General features: G+C 64.3%; 1 protein-coding gene across 2 annotated transcripts; it reads left to right on the top strand.

Annotated features, from left to right (window-relative positions):
- The first annotated feature begins 16 nt into the window (after nucleotides 1-16).
- Nucleotides 17-2,687, top strand: EIF4E1B (eukaryotic translation initiation factor 4E family member 1B). 2 transcript variants are annotated; one of them, XM_069028814.1, is made up of 7 exons: nucleotides 17-48; nucleotides 202-287; nucleotides 397-492; nucleotides 609-672; nucleotides 852-965; nucleotides 1,077-1,216; nucleotides 1,333-2,621. In XM_069028814.1, the coding sequence occupies exons 1-7, from the start codon at nucleotides 31-33 to the stop codon at nucleotides 1,445-1,447; spliced, it is 633 nt and encodes a 210-aa protein (XP_068884915.1). In that variant the 5' UTR covers nucleotides 17-30; the 3' UTR covers nucleotides 1,448-2,621. The 2 variants fall into 2 exon arrangements, with proteins under 2 accessions (XP_068884915.1, XP_068884914.1); XM_069028813.1 differs by having other exon boundaries at nucleotides 852-1,216; nucleotides 1,333-2,687.
- Nucleotides 2,688-16,359: the final 13,672 nt, after the last annotated feature.

Here is a 16,359-nt window from a genome sequence, read left to right as displayed (position 1 = left end):
GGCAGCGTAGGGGAGCCTGTGCTAGTCAGGATGGCTACAGGGGAGCAGGTGAGTGCTTGCCCTATGGGCTGGGAGGGCTGTAGAACACAGACAACCCTCCCAGCCCTCGGGGTACCCAGTGTGGGAGGTATCTGGGGGGCTGCAGGCTCCCTGTTGGCGTGGTCATGGGGCTCTTCGGGGCTGTCCCACCTTCCTCTGCAGAAGCAACAGGAGCGACGCCAGCAGAGGGCTCGGCAGCAAGAGCTGCTCCCGGCAGAGATCCTGGGCAAGCACCCCCTGCAGAATAGGTATGGGGGGCCTGGCCATGGACAGCCTCTCCCAGCACTGGGAGGGGTGTGCTGGGGCTGGAGGGGGATTCCAGCATGGTTGAACACCCCATTTCCCCTCCCTCCCCAGATGGGCACTGTGGTTTTTCAAGAATGACAAGAGCAAGATGTGGCAGGCGAACCTGCGCCTCGTCACCAAATTCAGCACTGTGGAGGACTTCTGGGCGTGAGTGTCCATTGGGTGGGCACACCCACTGTGCCCCTTCTGGAGATGTCCTAGTGGGGGAGGTCTGAGCCTAAGGCACCTATTCTCACCTGCTTCTGTGTCTCCATCTAACGCAGGCTGTACAGTCACATCCAGCTCGCCAGCAAGCTCGCAGCTGGCTGTGACTATTCCCTCTTCAAGGTATGGTACCTCACCCTCAGAATCCCCACAGCACCTAGCGTTATTGGGGCACACTGGGTGCTGGTCAGGGTGCCCTGGCCATAAGGTGGAAGGGGAAGTCTGGCTGGATGTTCACAGCTCCCCAGGCCAGCTCTGGTCGGGTACTTGGTGCCCCTGACTGTCTGTTTGCCCACCCCTAGGATGGCATTGAGCCCATGTGGGAGGACAGCCAGAACAAGCGTGGTGGGCGCTGGCTCATCACCCTGGCCAAGCAGCAGCGTCACACCGAGCTGGACCGTTTCTGGCTGGAGACAGTGAGTGCAGCCCCACTCGAGGGTCCTGGGGGTCCTGGCTGTGGTGTTCCCCCTGCCCCAGGGCTGAACTGCAGTGGGGACTGTCCCAGGCTCCTCTTCTCCTCCCCACAGCTGCTGTGTCTCATTGGGGAGATGTTTGATGAGTACAGCGACGAGGTGTGCGGGGCCGTCATCAACATCCGCACCAAGGGGGACAAGATTGCTATCTGGACCCGGGAAGCGGAGAACCAGGAAGGGGTCACCCACATTGGGTAATGCAGCTTCAGGGGAGGCTGCACAGGGGATTAAGGGCTCCCCCTGTTCGGGGAAATAGGACCAATAGCAGAAGTGGTGCTGCCCAATTCATGCATCCCCTTCTCTCCTCCAGGCGTGTCTACAAGGAGCACCTGGGCCTGTCACAGAAGGTGACCATTGGGTACCAGGCCCATGCGGACACGGCCACCAAGAGCAGCTCCCTTAGCAAGACCAAGTTTGTGGTGTGACTGTGGGGGGAGCAGGGAGTTGCCTACGGGGTCCCCATGTACTGTCCCGCAATGAATTTCTGCATCTGAGCATGATCTGTGTCTCCAGGGCTCTTGGCAAGCTGGGGCGGCTCTTGTCTGGGGGGGGGGTTTCCTGGGAGGGACGTGGCAATGTGCCATGTCTTGGCCCCTCCATTCTGGGTGAGCAGGGCCAGGAGAACAGAGCTGGCATCACTGAGGGATTGGGACACTGTACATGTCCCCTCACCTCCCCTAGAGCCTGGGACCAGTGCCCCTCTCACTGGGGCTGTGGGGGTGTTTCCTGCGTTTTGGGAGGCCCTGGATAGCCCCCAGAAGGATGCTGATCTGTCCTCTCCTGGCCAAGGCATGGGCACAGCTCACTGCCCTGCAAACCTGGGCATGGGAGGGACTACTTAGGCCCAGCTCATCTGGGTCAGCTCAGCCTGGGGAGCTGGTCCACTTTTCTCCTAAGTCCTTGCACATCTGTGGGACATGGGTCTGCCCTCTCAGGAAGAGCAGTTTCCCAGCTGAGGGCTGGCAGCATCCCTGCAGAGTGGGTGCTGAGGCTGCAGCACAGCATGATCCCCATGCTGCATCCCCTCCCACAGACACTTGCAGCATAGGTGCTATGAAGCTTATTTTCTTCCCAAGTGTTTGTTGGTGCCAGACCTGCAGGTTCACAGCCTCAGTCTTTTTTGAGCCCTGGGACTTTGCTGGCTCCTCCTTTCCATGGCTCATGTCTTCTGCTGTCCCTTCTGGTGGTCCTGGCCCCTCATACTCCCTTCCAGATCCACCCCCACACTCCGTCCTTTAATCTTTTTGTGTGTTTTATTGTTGTATCTGTGCTTTCCTGCCTAGTCAGATTCTAGAGGTGGAGCTGTCTGCTCACCTCCTGACAGTGGTGCCTGCAGTTCTGCCCTCACTGCAGCTCTCATCCAGGAGATGAGAGCTCCATTCCCTCCAGCAGCATCCAGGCTCCATCTCAGCCCAAGGTTGCACCTTGTCCAGGACCACACGTCCAGCCCATCTATGCCACCTCATCAGCCCAGAGCCGGGGTTGCTTGTCCCCTGCTGTGATGGCTCAGTGCTGCCCTGCCTGCAGATGGGCTCTGCAGAGAGCTGGTCCTGCAGAAGGACAAAGTATTGACCCCTCTGTTCTTGGAGCTGGTTGTGACCTGTCTGGTCACAGCTTGACAGGCAGCTGGTGTGGCTGTGTCAGCCAGGGTCTGGACTGCCTGCAGTGCAGCCCGTGGGGCTGAGCTTGCTGAGCCCTGCACTGCCATGGGAGGTTGCCTCGGCTGCAGAGAGCTGTGTCCCTGGGACTCAGCTGCCTTTCTCCAGGGACATCAGCCTTGCAGCTCCCCCAGGGCAGTGCAGAGCCCTCCACCACCCAATATTGCCCCTGTTCCAGGCAGAATATGCTACTAGGGAGTGAAGACAGGAGCTCACCCCTGGCAGGCAGCTTGTCAGGCCATGTCCCTGTGTCCTTGCATCGTGTGATGGCTTTAGGTCACTTCTCTGTGCAGGTGCAAGGGCGACAGGGCTGGGGAGGCCTGCAGGCAGCAGGACCGGGCTGAGGGGATGCAGTATGGGGGGGCTGCACCTCCCTATGGGGGTGCTGCAGGTGGCAGGAGTGGGATGAGCAGATGCAGTATGGGGGTCAGCACCCCAAACTGGGGGTGCTGCAGGATGGGGATGAGGGGATGCAGTGTGAGGGGCGGCACCCCAAACTGGGGGTGCTGCAGGTGCGGGATCAGGGGTGGCTCTGCCTGCCTTGCCCACTGGTCCCGCACGGGCAGAGCGCGCCGGCAGCCCGAGTGCTGCCTGCGCTACCTGTACCGCCCGTCCCTCGCCACGAGATGGTGCCGCTCGCCCGGCCTTGGCCAGCTCCGGCGCGGCAGGGCTGGCAGCCTGCCCTGCCTGCGGTGGGGTCTCTGTCTGCCCTGCCCTGCCTAGGTTGGGGTCACAGCGCTACCCCAGCTCCTCCCTCCCCCCCAGAATGAGAGGTAGGCAGAGCCACGCGTGGGGCTGGCAAAGCTGAAGCTGGAGGAGGGGTTGCTGAGACCCCCTAAAACGCACCATTAATGCCCCTCCCCAGCAGTGAAAGCGTCAAGTGTGTGAGAGGCAGGGGCTGCCTGTCCCTCTGTCCCTTCCACCTACTGCTCTGCCCCACATGGCCCTGTCATCGCCCCCCACCTGGCTCTAGGGCCGAGCCCCCCGCAGCAACACTGGCACACTGTCCTTGTCCCCTTACCCCAGCAAGGGCGTTGTGCTCATAGGGTGCCATGTGCCCCATCACGTCACAAGGCCAAGGTTAACTGGGGCAGGAGGGGGTGCAGAGGCTGCTGCGCTGCCGTGGTTCATCACCATTCTCATGTAGCCACAGTGGGATTTCATTTGATTGGAAAAATAATAGGAGCCATTTATCTCCATGGCTTTATGGGTTCCCATCAGCCCTGCAGCCCAGCCAGGCTGGGGGGCTGGCAGTGCCTACCCAGAGCCCGCCCTCTGGGGACACGATAACCTTGATCCTCAACTTCTACACCCCACAGTCTCTGTTTGAGGGCCAGAGGGTGCTGGGGGGCTCAAAGGCAGCCCCTGGGTGGGCAGACCAGTTGCCAGGAGCCACGCAGTGAGTACAGCAGTGCCAGGGCTGCCCCTGGCCTGTCTCATTCTGGGCAGCTGTCCCAGCTGGCAGCCGAGCTGGCAGCCCTGTCAATAATAATAATTAAAAATTAATACTAATCAAAAGGGAGAGGCAGATGGCAGCAGACATGCGGCAGGCCTGGTGGTGGGGGTGGGAGGCATGGCAGACAGAGGGGCCTGCAAGGACAGGGGTGGGGGGGCCCGGAGTGCTCTGGGGTCTAGCAGGGATGGGAGAGGCGCAGATCAAGGGACCCACGTGGCACAAGAGGGATGGGGAAATGGGGCTGGGGTTGCTGTGGGGCACAGCAGTGATGGGGATGGACTGGCCTGCTGCAGGGATGGGGTCCTGTGTCCCCCTTTCCATGCAGGGGGTGTGGGTCAGTGGTGCTGGGTGCCCCTGCAGGGTCACCTTGCTGGCAGCTGGCGTGCAGCCATGGCCAGGCACTGCCAGCCCAGCTTCTCCCTGACCCACCAGCTCTGGTGGCTCTGGCAGCAAGGACAGATTCTGCCTCCTACCCCCGGCACGTGTCTGGTGCAAGCACCCGTTCTTGCAACCAGTGGGTGCTGCAGGGTTAAAATCCCCCAAATAACTGGGGAAGGAGCTGCTGGCTCTGTGCAGGGTGCGTGGGCCGGGGAAGAACAGGCAGCGCTGGCTCACCGTGGGAGTGGGCAGGCAGTGTGGCTGCCGGCGCTGAGGCTGTGCCGCGCTGTTCCCGTAGTGCCTGAGCCCACCTGCCTGCCCCATCACCCAGCCAGGGGCCGCGGGGGGGCTCTGGACCTTGCAGGAGAGGTGTGGGTACCCAGGGGACCTCCATCCCTGGGTACTGCCAGCATCCTCATGCATTCTGGACTGGAGCTGCCCGTGCCCTCCCTGCCAGGCCCTGGAAAGGGCACCAGCTGCACCAACGCTCCACTCAGAATCACGGTGGCACGCAAGGAGGGGTACCCAGGGTGAGGGGTACCTACAGCGCACCGTTCCCATGACAACCTCCCGGGAGAGACAACAGTCGGTGCGGGAGATGCGGGAGGCGATGGGCCTGTAGACCCCTCCGAGCTTGGGCTCCCACGCCTGGCAGGACACAGTGGGGCACAGCAGAGGGGTTGCACCTCTGGGTCTTGCTTCCAGGCTCGGGCTCTGCCTGCTCCTTCCTGTTTGCTGCAGCTTGGGACGGGCAGACATGGCAGTGCTGCTGCTGGGCTGCTGCCCTCCAACTACAGCTGGTTTGCACGGTGGGGAAGTGGTTAAGTGCCTGCAGGGTCGTCCCCAGTGCCAGCAGCAGAGGAGGCGAAGACGGGGACAGTATCTCCTGCCCTGCGCCTCAGGGAGCCTGTACCTGAGAAGGGTCCTTTGCTGTCACTTCTCATCTGGGTGGATACCAGGCTCTGCAACACGGCTGAGCACTCTCCTTCCCCGCAGGGACGGGCTGGCACGTCTCGCTTGGCAGAGGCAGGCGGGGGAGCGGGCAGGTGGGATGGGGACAGGAGCTGCGTGGCCACAGACCTGCAGGCGTGTCTGCAGCACGGGGCTGTGCAGGCTGTGCCACCACCCCTTTGGGGTGTGTTCTGCTGGTCCTGTATCATGGCCTGGTGGCCCCCCAGCTGGCTGGCACGTGCCCACAGCGCCTTTCCCTCCCCGAGTCACCGTGTCTATGCTGCCTCCGAGACTCTGGTACTGCCCCTGCCCGCAGCCCCCTCCCTCAGCTCCCACAGTGGATGCCACCGGCTCCAAGGGACCACCCTGCAGCTCCCTCAACACAGATGCATCCAAACATTAGCACCCCCACGTCCTCCCAGCGTGACACAGGGACCAGCCACTCTCCTGGTTCACAGGGGAGCAGGTGTCAGCCCTGAGGCTGCCGGCACGCAGGGCATGTGGCAGTGCCATCGGTGCCTGTCTTTCCCTCATGCCCCTGGTGTGCCCTCGCAAGGGGCTGGTCATGCTGCACCCGCAGCCACAACCCCTCTCGCGGGCCCGGGGGCTGCCAGGCTCCTTGTGTGCCCCAGCATCACAGCTCTGGCTGGGAGGGCTGGAGTTTCCCGGGCGGTCGATGTGCCCATCGATCCCGCACAGCTCCGCCGGCTGCTCTCCCACCGCCCTGCTAATTAATTGGCGGCTGCTGCTGCTGCTGCTGCTGCTGTGGGAGTGCTGGGCACGGGGCTGCTTGGGCTGCCTGCACCCTGCCTGCCAGCACAGAGGCTTTGCCCTACACGTCAAGGAGCTGGCACTCACTTCAGACCCACTCCAACCCACCCATACCACAAAGTGTGGGGTCTGGGTCAGGCTGGGGGTGGGACTGGCAGGCCCAGGGCAGGGTGAGGGGTACAAGGGATGGTTGGGGGGGGCAGCAAATGGCCACTTGCAGCCTGCTAGCTGCCCATGTCCAGAACAGACTCACACTGCTCACAGCTGTGCCCACCTCAGCCTGTGCCAGCCCCCAGCCTGGTGTGGGGACAGGGATGGGGACAGGTACGCTGCCTTTGTGCCAGTCTGTAATGAGATTTCTGCTTGGCTGCCTGGATAGAAAATCCCAGCCAGAGGATGCGAAAATCTTCTCCAAGCCCCAGCCTCCTGCCCCTGCCCAGCCCAGGGCATACAGAGGTGGCCCTGCCCCAGCACCCACAGTGCTCCCAGGGTGGCATCAGCACCAGCTCCATCCAGGAGCACCCACTGCACTGTTTGGTATGGGGCACCCATGGGATGTGCAGTCCAGAGGCTTTTCTACCTATTTATCCCACTGGCCCTTGTCCCAGCCCCATGCTGGCACTGGTGCAGCCTCCCCATGCCCAGGCTGGGGTGCCAGGCACACCCGTGGGGACCCCAAGCTGCATGCCAGCACCATGCCCACTCTCCTGTAGTCCTGGGTGCTGGCATCTGCATCCCAGTGCTGCCAGATGCCGATTCTCTGTGGTGAGGTCCTGGCACCCTGGTACTGTGTCTGCAGAACCTGTGTGTGCAGGGTGGCACCATGCTGTGCTCCTGGCCACCTCATTTTCCCCCACAGCAGCAGCAAATCCATCTCCTCAAAAAGTGGGGAGTGACTCTGTGGGTGCTGGGGCTACAGGGAACAGGCTGTGCCAGGATGGGCTTTGCTGCACATCCTAAAGGAGCTCTTCCAGCCCCCAGCACCGTGCGCCATTAATCTACTCTTGCAAATGGCTAATTTTGAAAATCCTCTTATCAGAATTAGGTCCTCAACATCCATATTTATTTACTTTTCATTTTCATAATCTTTCTGCTCCTTGCGTGGCTGGGGTTGTTCTCACTGGCTCCATTTCTGAGCATCCCTGTGCAGGATGATCCCTGGGATGTCCCACACCATGCCACATTATCCCAAGCCAAGCTGTCCCATGGCGTGCTGTGCTGTGCCATGCTCTGCCACCTGTCCCTCATGCAGCACACGTGTTCCTCACACCTTTGGCTCTGCCAGTGACACCACCAGCACCGGTGGCCCCTCCCCACTGGAGCACCCTCCTGCCCCATGCCCCGCACAGCCCAGTCCCTGCCTGGCGCCAGGGCAGCCGCATCCTGCCCGTGGGTCCCTGCATTATGCATTGTTTATCCGTCAGCACCTTCCCTGTTTGTAACTCAATTAAGCAGGCGTGGTTTTGCTAATACAATGGTGTTTAATATTCGGCTTCCTTAAATACCACAAATGGATAGGGAGGCAGCTCACAGGCGATCCATTATACATGAGCTCAAATATCTACTTAAATATTTGATGCGAGTTTAGAAAATCTCAGGGCTGGCCTTGCCCGTGGCTGCCAGGGCTGGGCAGGAGGTCGGACATGGCACAGACAGGGGCTTGCCAGGCTCTGTGGTGGTGGGAGCTGCCTCACCTCAGCTGGCCCAGACAAAAGTGGCACCTGGGGCATGTGGTGAGAGGTGAGCAATACCAGGGAGTTGACATCCCTAGAGAGGTGGTAGTTGCAGCCCATAAAGGTTGGGTACCACTGCTCACCAGGTGATGCCCTCCCTCCACCTCCACCTTAACCCAGTCTTTTTCAGAAGAAAGCCCTGACACAATGGCTGTAGCACGTGGCTGAGCCATGACCGCGGAACACTGGAGAGGAGAATTAAATTTTAATTCCACCTTAATTACTCTGAGTAATAATCCATTTACAGCACCCAGTGGGACCGGTGTTTCTGGCATCCCCCTGGGGCTCACAGGACGCCCAGGTGCTGGGCATGTGGGGCTGGAGGCACTGGGCCAGCTAGGCACTGCAATCTCCTCCTCAAAGACCCTGATTCCCGTGGCTCCCCAAGTGCTGCAGCCCCTCACACCACCCTGGCAGGTGGTCAGGGGTCCCAGATGCCCCCATGGGCATGAGCCAGGCAGACAGTGACCCTTGGCAGCAGGACTCAGGACTCAGGCAGCTCCAGAGCAGGATCTGGCTCATCCGTCCCCTCAGTTTCTCCTCAGCAAGAGGGAAAGCAAGCGGAATTGAAAGTGATCTCCCCAATCTGTATTAATTAGCGTCTATTAATTCGTCAGTGTACCCTGCCACTTCTCCACTGATGACCCAGCCGTGCTGGCCCCCAGCAGAAGAGGGACACGCAGGGTGACACCACACAGTCTTGGCACGCACTTCTGTGGAATCGAGCAGCACCAGCACACGGCGACGGGAACTGGGAGAAGCTGAGGCAGGACTGGGCGCCACGGGCACACTTGGCTGGGCACCAGGACAGGGAGGATGCAGTGGGTGCCCAGGGGGTGGGAGTGTTGTTGCTCGCACTGCCGGCACAGTGCCAGGAGCAGGAGCTGGAAGCCATCCCGGGAGAGAGGTGCAAGGAGCAGATGGGGCTGGCACCGCACTGGGGACCCCCTGCCCCCTCCCCAGCACGCTGCCCCAGGGCAGCACCATGCTGGGTGCCCACCTCAGGTGCCATGTGCACTGGGTACCCCCACCTTGCCCTGCTCTGCTGCTTGCCTGGGGGGTTTGGCCACCGTGGGAGCCAGAGCTGGGGGTCTCGGTGCTGCGGGGGAGCTCGCCCTGGTTCCCATGGCAGCCCCCCGGAGCTCATGTGCAGAGCGGTGACTTCAGCAGGAGCAGATGGAGCTGCAAGGAGTAAAAACATCCTGTTTCCATGCAAATGCCATCAGTAATAACAAGCCAGACTGAAGGAGGGTTGTTACTGCTATGCCAGAGCTCTGCCCACAGGGGTTGGGGGTCTCCTCTGCCACTGGCCCCCACCAATGTCCAGGCAGACGTCCTGGGGCTCATGGCTCTGCCTGGGGCAGCATGGTGGGATGAAAATGGGCACCCACAGGTGTCACCCCACACTCGCTGCCTTACCTGTGTGCATGGCTGGTCCATGACTGCATGGGCACGGGAGGTCCCGGGAGGTGTGTGGTGATGGCAGATGGTTCTGGCCTCGTCCCAGGGTGGTGCTGGTGGTGGGCTTGGCTCTGCCTGGTACTGCCAGCATTGTGCTGGGGTGGAGAGAGGCCACGGCACAGCTGGTGCCACCAGGGAGAGCTGCGCTGGCTTCACACGCGCTTCAGCTCTCAAAGGCATCAGAGCAGTTGTTAATTGTTCCTGATGCCACTAATGAAATTATTGCTGCACGATGCTGGGAGCCACTGCCTGTTACCCGCTGCTGGGGACGGGGCTGCTCGGCACTGCTGGCGCAGGCTTTGGCTGCCACAGGGTTTGGGGAGCACCTCGGACATCCCGGTACAGCCTCAACACCCTTTGACCCTTGCCCCTTGCCCAAATCACAACTGCCTACTGGTGATGGCAGCACTGCTTGTGGGCACCTTGGCTGGGTGCAAGAAGGGGACAAAGAGGGAAGGGGCCGCATCCTGCAGCCACATTCCCTGGGAGAGGCCAGTGCGGCTGAGCATGGGGTACTTTGAGGCCAGACAGCAGTGTGTGGCAGTAAGGTGGGGCCCCACAGACGACCCACGTTGCCTCCAGGATTGTGGTCCCTCTTCTATGACATTTCCCGTGGGGTACAAGGCTGGGCTGGGGAGCATCCCTAGGCATCACCTGGTGGTGCAGCAGGGGCTTGGGGTAGAGTGGGGTGTGGAGGGAGATGCAGCGCGTAGCAGGTGTGAGCGCCCGGGGGGTGTCCCGGGGGGTGCAGAGCCCGCGGGTGTCCCGGAGAGGGGGAGTGACGCCGTGCCGGGGGGTGCGCCGTGCCCGTGCCGGGGGATGCAAGCCGGGGGAGCCGCGCTGCGCTGCGCTCGGGGACGGTGCGGACCCCCCGTGCCGGCCCGGGTGTGTGCAGAGGCGGGGGGTGCAGCGCCAGCGGGGGGAGCGGTGCCGGCGTTGCGGGCGGGGGGCGGTGGCGGGGGCGCGCCCAGCTGTTGCGCCGTCCCTTCCGCGGGCGGGTCCGCGCTCCCGCCCCGCATTGGCGGCGCCCGGGCGGAGCGGAGCGGCGCGGCGGCGGGCGGCAGCCGCGGCGGGGCCGGTGGCGGTGGCGGGGGCGCCATGGCCCGCTGAGGGCGGCGCGGAGCGCGGCCCGCCCTGCTCCCTCGCCCCGCAGCGCTCCGCGGGGCGCGCCATGGGTGCACGGCCGCCCCGCCGCCGGGCCCCCCCCGCCGCCGCCGCCGCCGCTGCCGCCGCCGCGCCGGGGCCGCTCGGTGCCCTGCTCGCCGCTGCCCTGCTCGCCGCCGCCGGTGAGTCACCGCGCGCCCCCCGCGGGCACCGCGCTCCGGGCGGGAGGGGGGACCGGCGGCGCGGGGGGGACCCGGCACCGGGACTGGGAGCCGGGCAAGGTCACCCGGGGAGCGGCGGCGGGTGGGCGTCCTGTGGGGCGCCGGTGCCCTCCTGGGGACGGGGCCCGTTCGTTCGCGGTACGGGATGCCCGCTGGCTGTGGGAGGTTCGGGTGCTGGTGGGGCACCCTCCCGGACCGGAGATGTGCCCCCCGCCCCACGGCGAGCACTGCCGTCCCCCGCCCCTTGCCCAAGCGTGGCCGCACACGCGTGCCCGGCCGGCACTGCCCCGGACGCTGCCCGCACTGGGGGGGGCTGGCGCTCCCCGCCTCGCCCGCACGGCTCCGCTCCCCCGGGGCCCTACCAGCGCCGGGCAGTGGTGTCCGCAGCGCACCTGCCCCACGCGTGGTGTCCCCGCCCCACGCACAGCATCCCTGCCGCTGGCATAGTGTTCCTGCCGTTCCCACTTGCCCGGGACACGGGGGACCGCGGTGACGGGATAGCCCGGAGGGTGCTGTCACGCCGCGGGGGTGCGCGTGGGTGGTCGTGACGCGGGGAGTATGCGGGACTGTATCGGTGGTGCTGCAGACGCGGACGGTCCGGAGTACGGCTGCTCCCGGCAATGCCCCCCCGGGCAGGACCCGGCGGGAGCGGGAGCAGCCGGGTGGACCCCCGGGGCTTGGCCGCTCCCTCGGCCGGTCCGTGGAGCCGGGGGCCGGGAGTACGGTGGGTGCCCGGGGCTGGCCGCCGCTGGCAGGTGTCACGGCAGACGGGAAGTGGCGGCTGCAGACAAAGGACCAGGCTGGGGGCGGGGAGCTGCGCGAGGCTGGACGTGAGCTCTGCGGGGGGTCCGAGGGGGGGGGGACGACTCCCCCTCTGCGCCCGAGGGTCCTGGACCACTGACCCTGACCCACCCGCCAGCGGAGATGTCCCCTAGCCTGGCCTCAGTGCGTTGGTGAGCACGGCAGACACCCAGAGGGGCTGCAGCCCCAGTGCTCCCTGCAACCGTCTGGGCATTCCTAGGGATCCTGCGTTCCCAGCATGGCCCCGTCTGCAGGGGGACGCTGCAGAGCCGGCGCGGTGGGTGGGCACCCCTTGGGTGTAGGGGACCCTATATGGAGGGTGCTGTGGGTACCGAACCCCAGCTGGGCATGGACCATGGCTGTCCCATGGTACCGGTGGTAACTGTGAGGATGGATGGAGATGGAGGGCAGAAGGGCAGGGAGTGCACCAGAGCACCCCACACCAGCCCTGCGACAGGAGGTGTGGGGAGCCTGGCGGTGCCAGCACTTGCTCGGGCAGTGTGGTGTGGTGCTGGTCCCCATGGCTCGCTTGGCAGGCAGCTCACAGCCGGCCGCGGCGCGACTGAGCCCAGTCACCTGCGCAGCCACTGCTTGGCACAAACGGGGCAGGGCTGGGCCGCTGCTCCAGCCTGGCAAGGAACGGCGCAGCATGGCACAGCATGGCATGGCACGGCTCCCCTCACCAGGGTCGTCAAGCCACAGACTGGGGACAGGGAACCCAGGTGTCCAGGCAAAGGGCCCCTGCCTGCTGGTGGAGCAGCATCCCTGGTTGTGGGCTGCCCACTGTGGCTGGTGCCCGCAGGGGAAGGGCAAGAGCAGCAGCGAGGACCAGGGCTCACCCACGGGCAGCAGTGAGGGGTGAGCTCCCGGGGTGGGGAGCTGCCCCGCTCGGCTGCTGCACTGGCAGGTGGGCAAGGGCAGAGGGGCAGGGTCCTTCCCAAGAGCTACCCCTGGCCCAGTTGTGCCGTGGGCCCTTCCCCGTGGCATCGTTGCAGCCAGTGCCAGGCCCTAGTGCATCTCCTGTCCCAGCCCCACAGCGGCTCCTGCTCCAGCTCCTCTGGTCGGGGCCGCGGACTCTGCTCTAACCGCACACGAGCCACGTTGTGCTGCTGACTTGACTGGGCTGCCAGGGACCCCCGGGCTCCAGCAGACATTTCCCAACCACTGCACTCCACAGCCTGATGCCCCGCAGCCTGGCACCCCAGGTAGTTGCATCATACAGCACCCCACAGCCTGTGCCCGGCTGGGCACTGGTGGCTCCGTGGGGCGGGCAGGAGGGCAGGGTGGAGGGCAGGGCTGGCGTGCGCCAGGCACCTGGAAGCTGCCGTGCCGGCTGTCAGCACGAGCACGCGGCAGACGCAGCCTGCCCAGGGCTGTTTGTTCTGGCTCAGTGCCACGCGGGGCTGGCACTACATCAAACCGTTCGGAGCCTGGCAGGTGCTTGCGGGAGGGAATCGGGATGCTGACGGTGACACCAGAGGCCGGGCGCCTCCGGAGTCAGTGCGAGCACCTAATAGCCTGGCCCACCTGGGTGGCCAGCAGCACACGAGATCACCATGTTACTGGTGCCAGTGCCCAAGGGATGCTGGCATGAGGACTGTGTGCTGTGCATGTGCCACTGTCCCCTCTTCCGTGTGCCCAGGGGTGCACCCTCCGTGCCAGCACTGCTCTGTCTGTCAGCACAATCACTGGTCCGTGTACTGCATGTCTGCCCATGGGAAGGCTGGGGTGGGCTGGCTCCAGACTGGGCACACTGGGACCCTGTCCTCATCCAGTCAGTCCCAGCTGCCCAGTACCCCTTGGCTCTGCCATCTGCCTGCTCTTTGGGTGCTGCTCCCGGGTGGGTGTCAGGCAGGTTGCTCCCCATGGGTCCCCAGACCCTGCTTTGCTGGGGCTCCTGCAGGACGGGGTTCTCAGGTCCCAGATGCCTCAGCCAGCCCTTGCTGCCATTGGGCTGTGAGATGCCAGGGCTGCCGTCACCACTGCGTGGCACCCATGGGTGGGAGGGTAGGGACTGCGTGGCTGGACCCTGGCACCCGGGACTGTTGTCCCCTGCCCGTTCCGGTGGGATGCAGGACTGAGGGTGACCTTGACACTCCTCCCAGCGGGGCCAGGGCTTGGCCAGAGCTTTTGCTTCTCACTGTCTGTTAAAGGAGAGCCACAAAACCCACTCGGCTTCCCGGGACCGGGACCCCAGCGACAGTTCCCACACGTTGCACAGCTCCAGTCTTGTGTTCCCCACCATCCCAGTGCTGGACTGGGCTGAGGGACACCCTCATCCCCCACTGAGCACGGGAGGGGCTGGCAGGTCTTGGCACGAGTCCAGCTGGCAAAGAGGGTCTGGGATCTGTGGGGCTCTTCAGGTAGACAGAGCTGGTCGGGAGCATGTCCCCTCTCAGCCCCGGCTCCATTTGTGCCTCTGGAAGAGTTCCCAGCACTGGATGCCGGGGCTGGTAGCCCTCATGCAGGCAGAGGTGGTCCCTGGGAAGGGGCTGCCACCCCCGGCTGTCTTTGGTGGCACTGGCACCATTATCCTCAGACCCCGGGCATGGTGCAGCTTGGGTCATGTGCGGGCACAGCGTGGGCACGGCCAGGGCGTGCAGCCCTGGGCGGGCGCTGGGAGCCCTGCCCGCCCTGGCACATGCTAATTGCATGTAATGGGGAGAGCAGTATCAGCTCAAATCCGTAATTAGGCAGCTCCATTGTCATGCAAACCCGCCTAATTCATTCACAACCAGCACTCGCTTCATCAGCGCCCAGACGCTGCCAGGCACTCACTGGGAGACAGGCACCTCCGCCCAGCCTCCCCCGTGGCCGTAGGGCTGGCACGCGTGGGCCACACGCCTGAGGGGCCCGGACAATGGCCAGCTTGTGGGGACATGCCAGGAAATTGGGGACACGGTCCCAGGGCAGGCGGGGGCACCCCCGGGGGCACGGTGCCCACTGGAGCGTGGGGGCCGCGTTGGCATCATGTGCCCATAGTCGCATCGTCCCCAGTGCTCAGCACGTGCCAGGCTGGCCGGGAGCCAGGTCCTGCTGCCCAGCATTGGCATCCGACCCTGCTGGCTCCCTGCCCAGCCGGGGCTGGCACTGGCGCCCGCCTGGCGTTGCCGTGGGACTGTGTGGGGTAGAGAGGTGGGTGCAAGGGAAGCATTTTCAAATGTCCTGATGACCCAGGTGAGGGTCAGAGCAGCTGGGCAGTGCTGGGCAGTGCTGGGTGATGCTGTGGGCCATGGCTGGGGGTCTCCCAGAGGCAACACCAGCTCATCGTGGCTCAGAGCCAGCCTCTTCCAGCAGGATGGTACCCAGTTCAAAGCCTCAGACGAGCTTTTTGATTGTTGAGAGTTGTGCCAGTTCCCTTCTCTGCACCCTGCAGAGAGCAAAGTGCCAGCGATGGGGACCCCTGCGTGCTGGGTTGGCACCCCCAGGCTCCCCTGGGAACAGATGGGCACCCTCTGCCCTCCCCCTGATGCCCACCCTTCCCTCGTTAAGGCCGGAGCAATCAGCAGCAATTATGGCTTTAATTACCTGCTGCTGGGGCGCAAGCCCACCGCCGGCAAAGTGCAAGGAAATCTTTCATGTTAATGGTGTGCCAGGCCTGGCACGGACACGATGGATGGGGCACCAGCTGGGAGCGAATCTGCCGGCTGCAAAGCCCACAGGGATTCGGCGAGGTCCACAGAGGGGCACAGTGCTGGAGGCAGGTGCTGGCATTGAGGTCCCCACGCTGCTGTGGGGACCTCCAGAGTGGCAGCAGCAGGCAGGGGAGTATGCAGGGGATGGGGGCAGAGGGAGGATGGGGTGGGATACCCCATCGGGGCTGACTGATGTGGCGGGCAGCAGTGCTCAGAGAGACCCGTGCCATCGGAGGGCTGTCCCACTGCAGGCAGCCACCTGCTTCCTCCCAGGGACAGCTGTGCCTCGTGGGCACCCACGGGCCGTGCCGGTGCCGGGGCTGGAGCTGCCGCAGCCACCGGCGGGCAGCCTCTCCTCGCCAAGAACACGCTGACCTTCTCAGTGTCTCCCCATGGCAGGCACAGAGGCACCCGCCAGGCTGCTCCCGGCACCACTGGGGACTGTGGCACCGTCACCCAGGCAGGATCAGCCCCTTGAGGACCAGAGAGACCAGACTGGGGGCACCCGCTGGCGCCTGGTGGGTTCTATCAGTACCCCACCCCCCCTCAAATTGGGCAGTGCAGTGTCCTGCGGTCTCTCCTTGCCCAGTAACACCGGTACACCTGGTGTTTCTGCTGCTGGGGGGCCCAGGTGCTACGGTGAGAGGCTGTGTGACCACCTGGGCTGGCAGGGAACAGGGGGAGCTCTGTACGTGGGGGGGTGTGGAGGTGGGGAGGGACAGGAGCAGCTGGGGAGTCCCACAGTGCTGGGATGAAGGCGGGGACGGGTGCCCAGAGCTCACAGCGGGGCGTCTCCATCCCCTTTGCACCCTGAGATGGGTGTCACACACTTGCTCCCCAGCCCACCACGCTGCCCCTCCATCAGGCACCACTCGTTAGCCCACGTGTTGGGGGGATAATTGATATTAAATCCCTGCTTAATGCACCGACTTTGCTGGCTGGGATTTATCGGCGCTGGAGCAAACTGTGCTCCCAGTCACCCTGTGGCTGCAGGGAGAGCGGCCGAGGCTGTGCCCTGCCACGGTGAGGGGGGGGGGGGGGGGGCCGAGGGCTGTGTGGAACCCCGCCCCGTCCCCTTGTTCCCCGTCCCCGCCGAAGTTCCCCGGTTCCCTTTGCCAAGGTGACATAAGCATCTCGCCTGTTTCCATGACAACGCAGCGGCAGGTGA

Source organism: Aphelocoma coerulescens, chromosome 13 (genome assembly GCF_041296385.1).
Source record: "Aphelocoma coerulescens isolate FSJ_1873_10779 chromosome 13, UR_Acoe_1.0, whole genome shotgun sequence".
Lineage (NCBI taxonomy): Eukaryota > Metazoa > Chordata > Aves > Passeriformes > Corvidae > Aphelocoma > Aphelocoma coerulescens.
The sequence above is the reverse complement of the archived record's forward strand: the minus strand, read 5'-3'. Positions and strand labels throughout refer to the sequence as shown.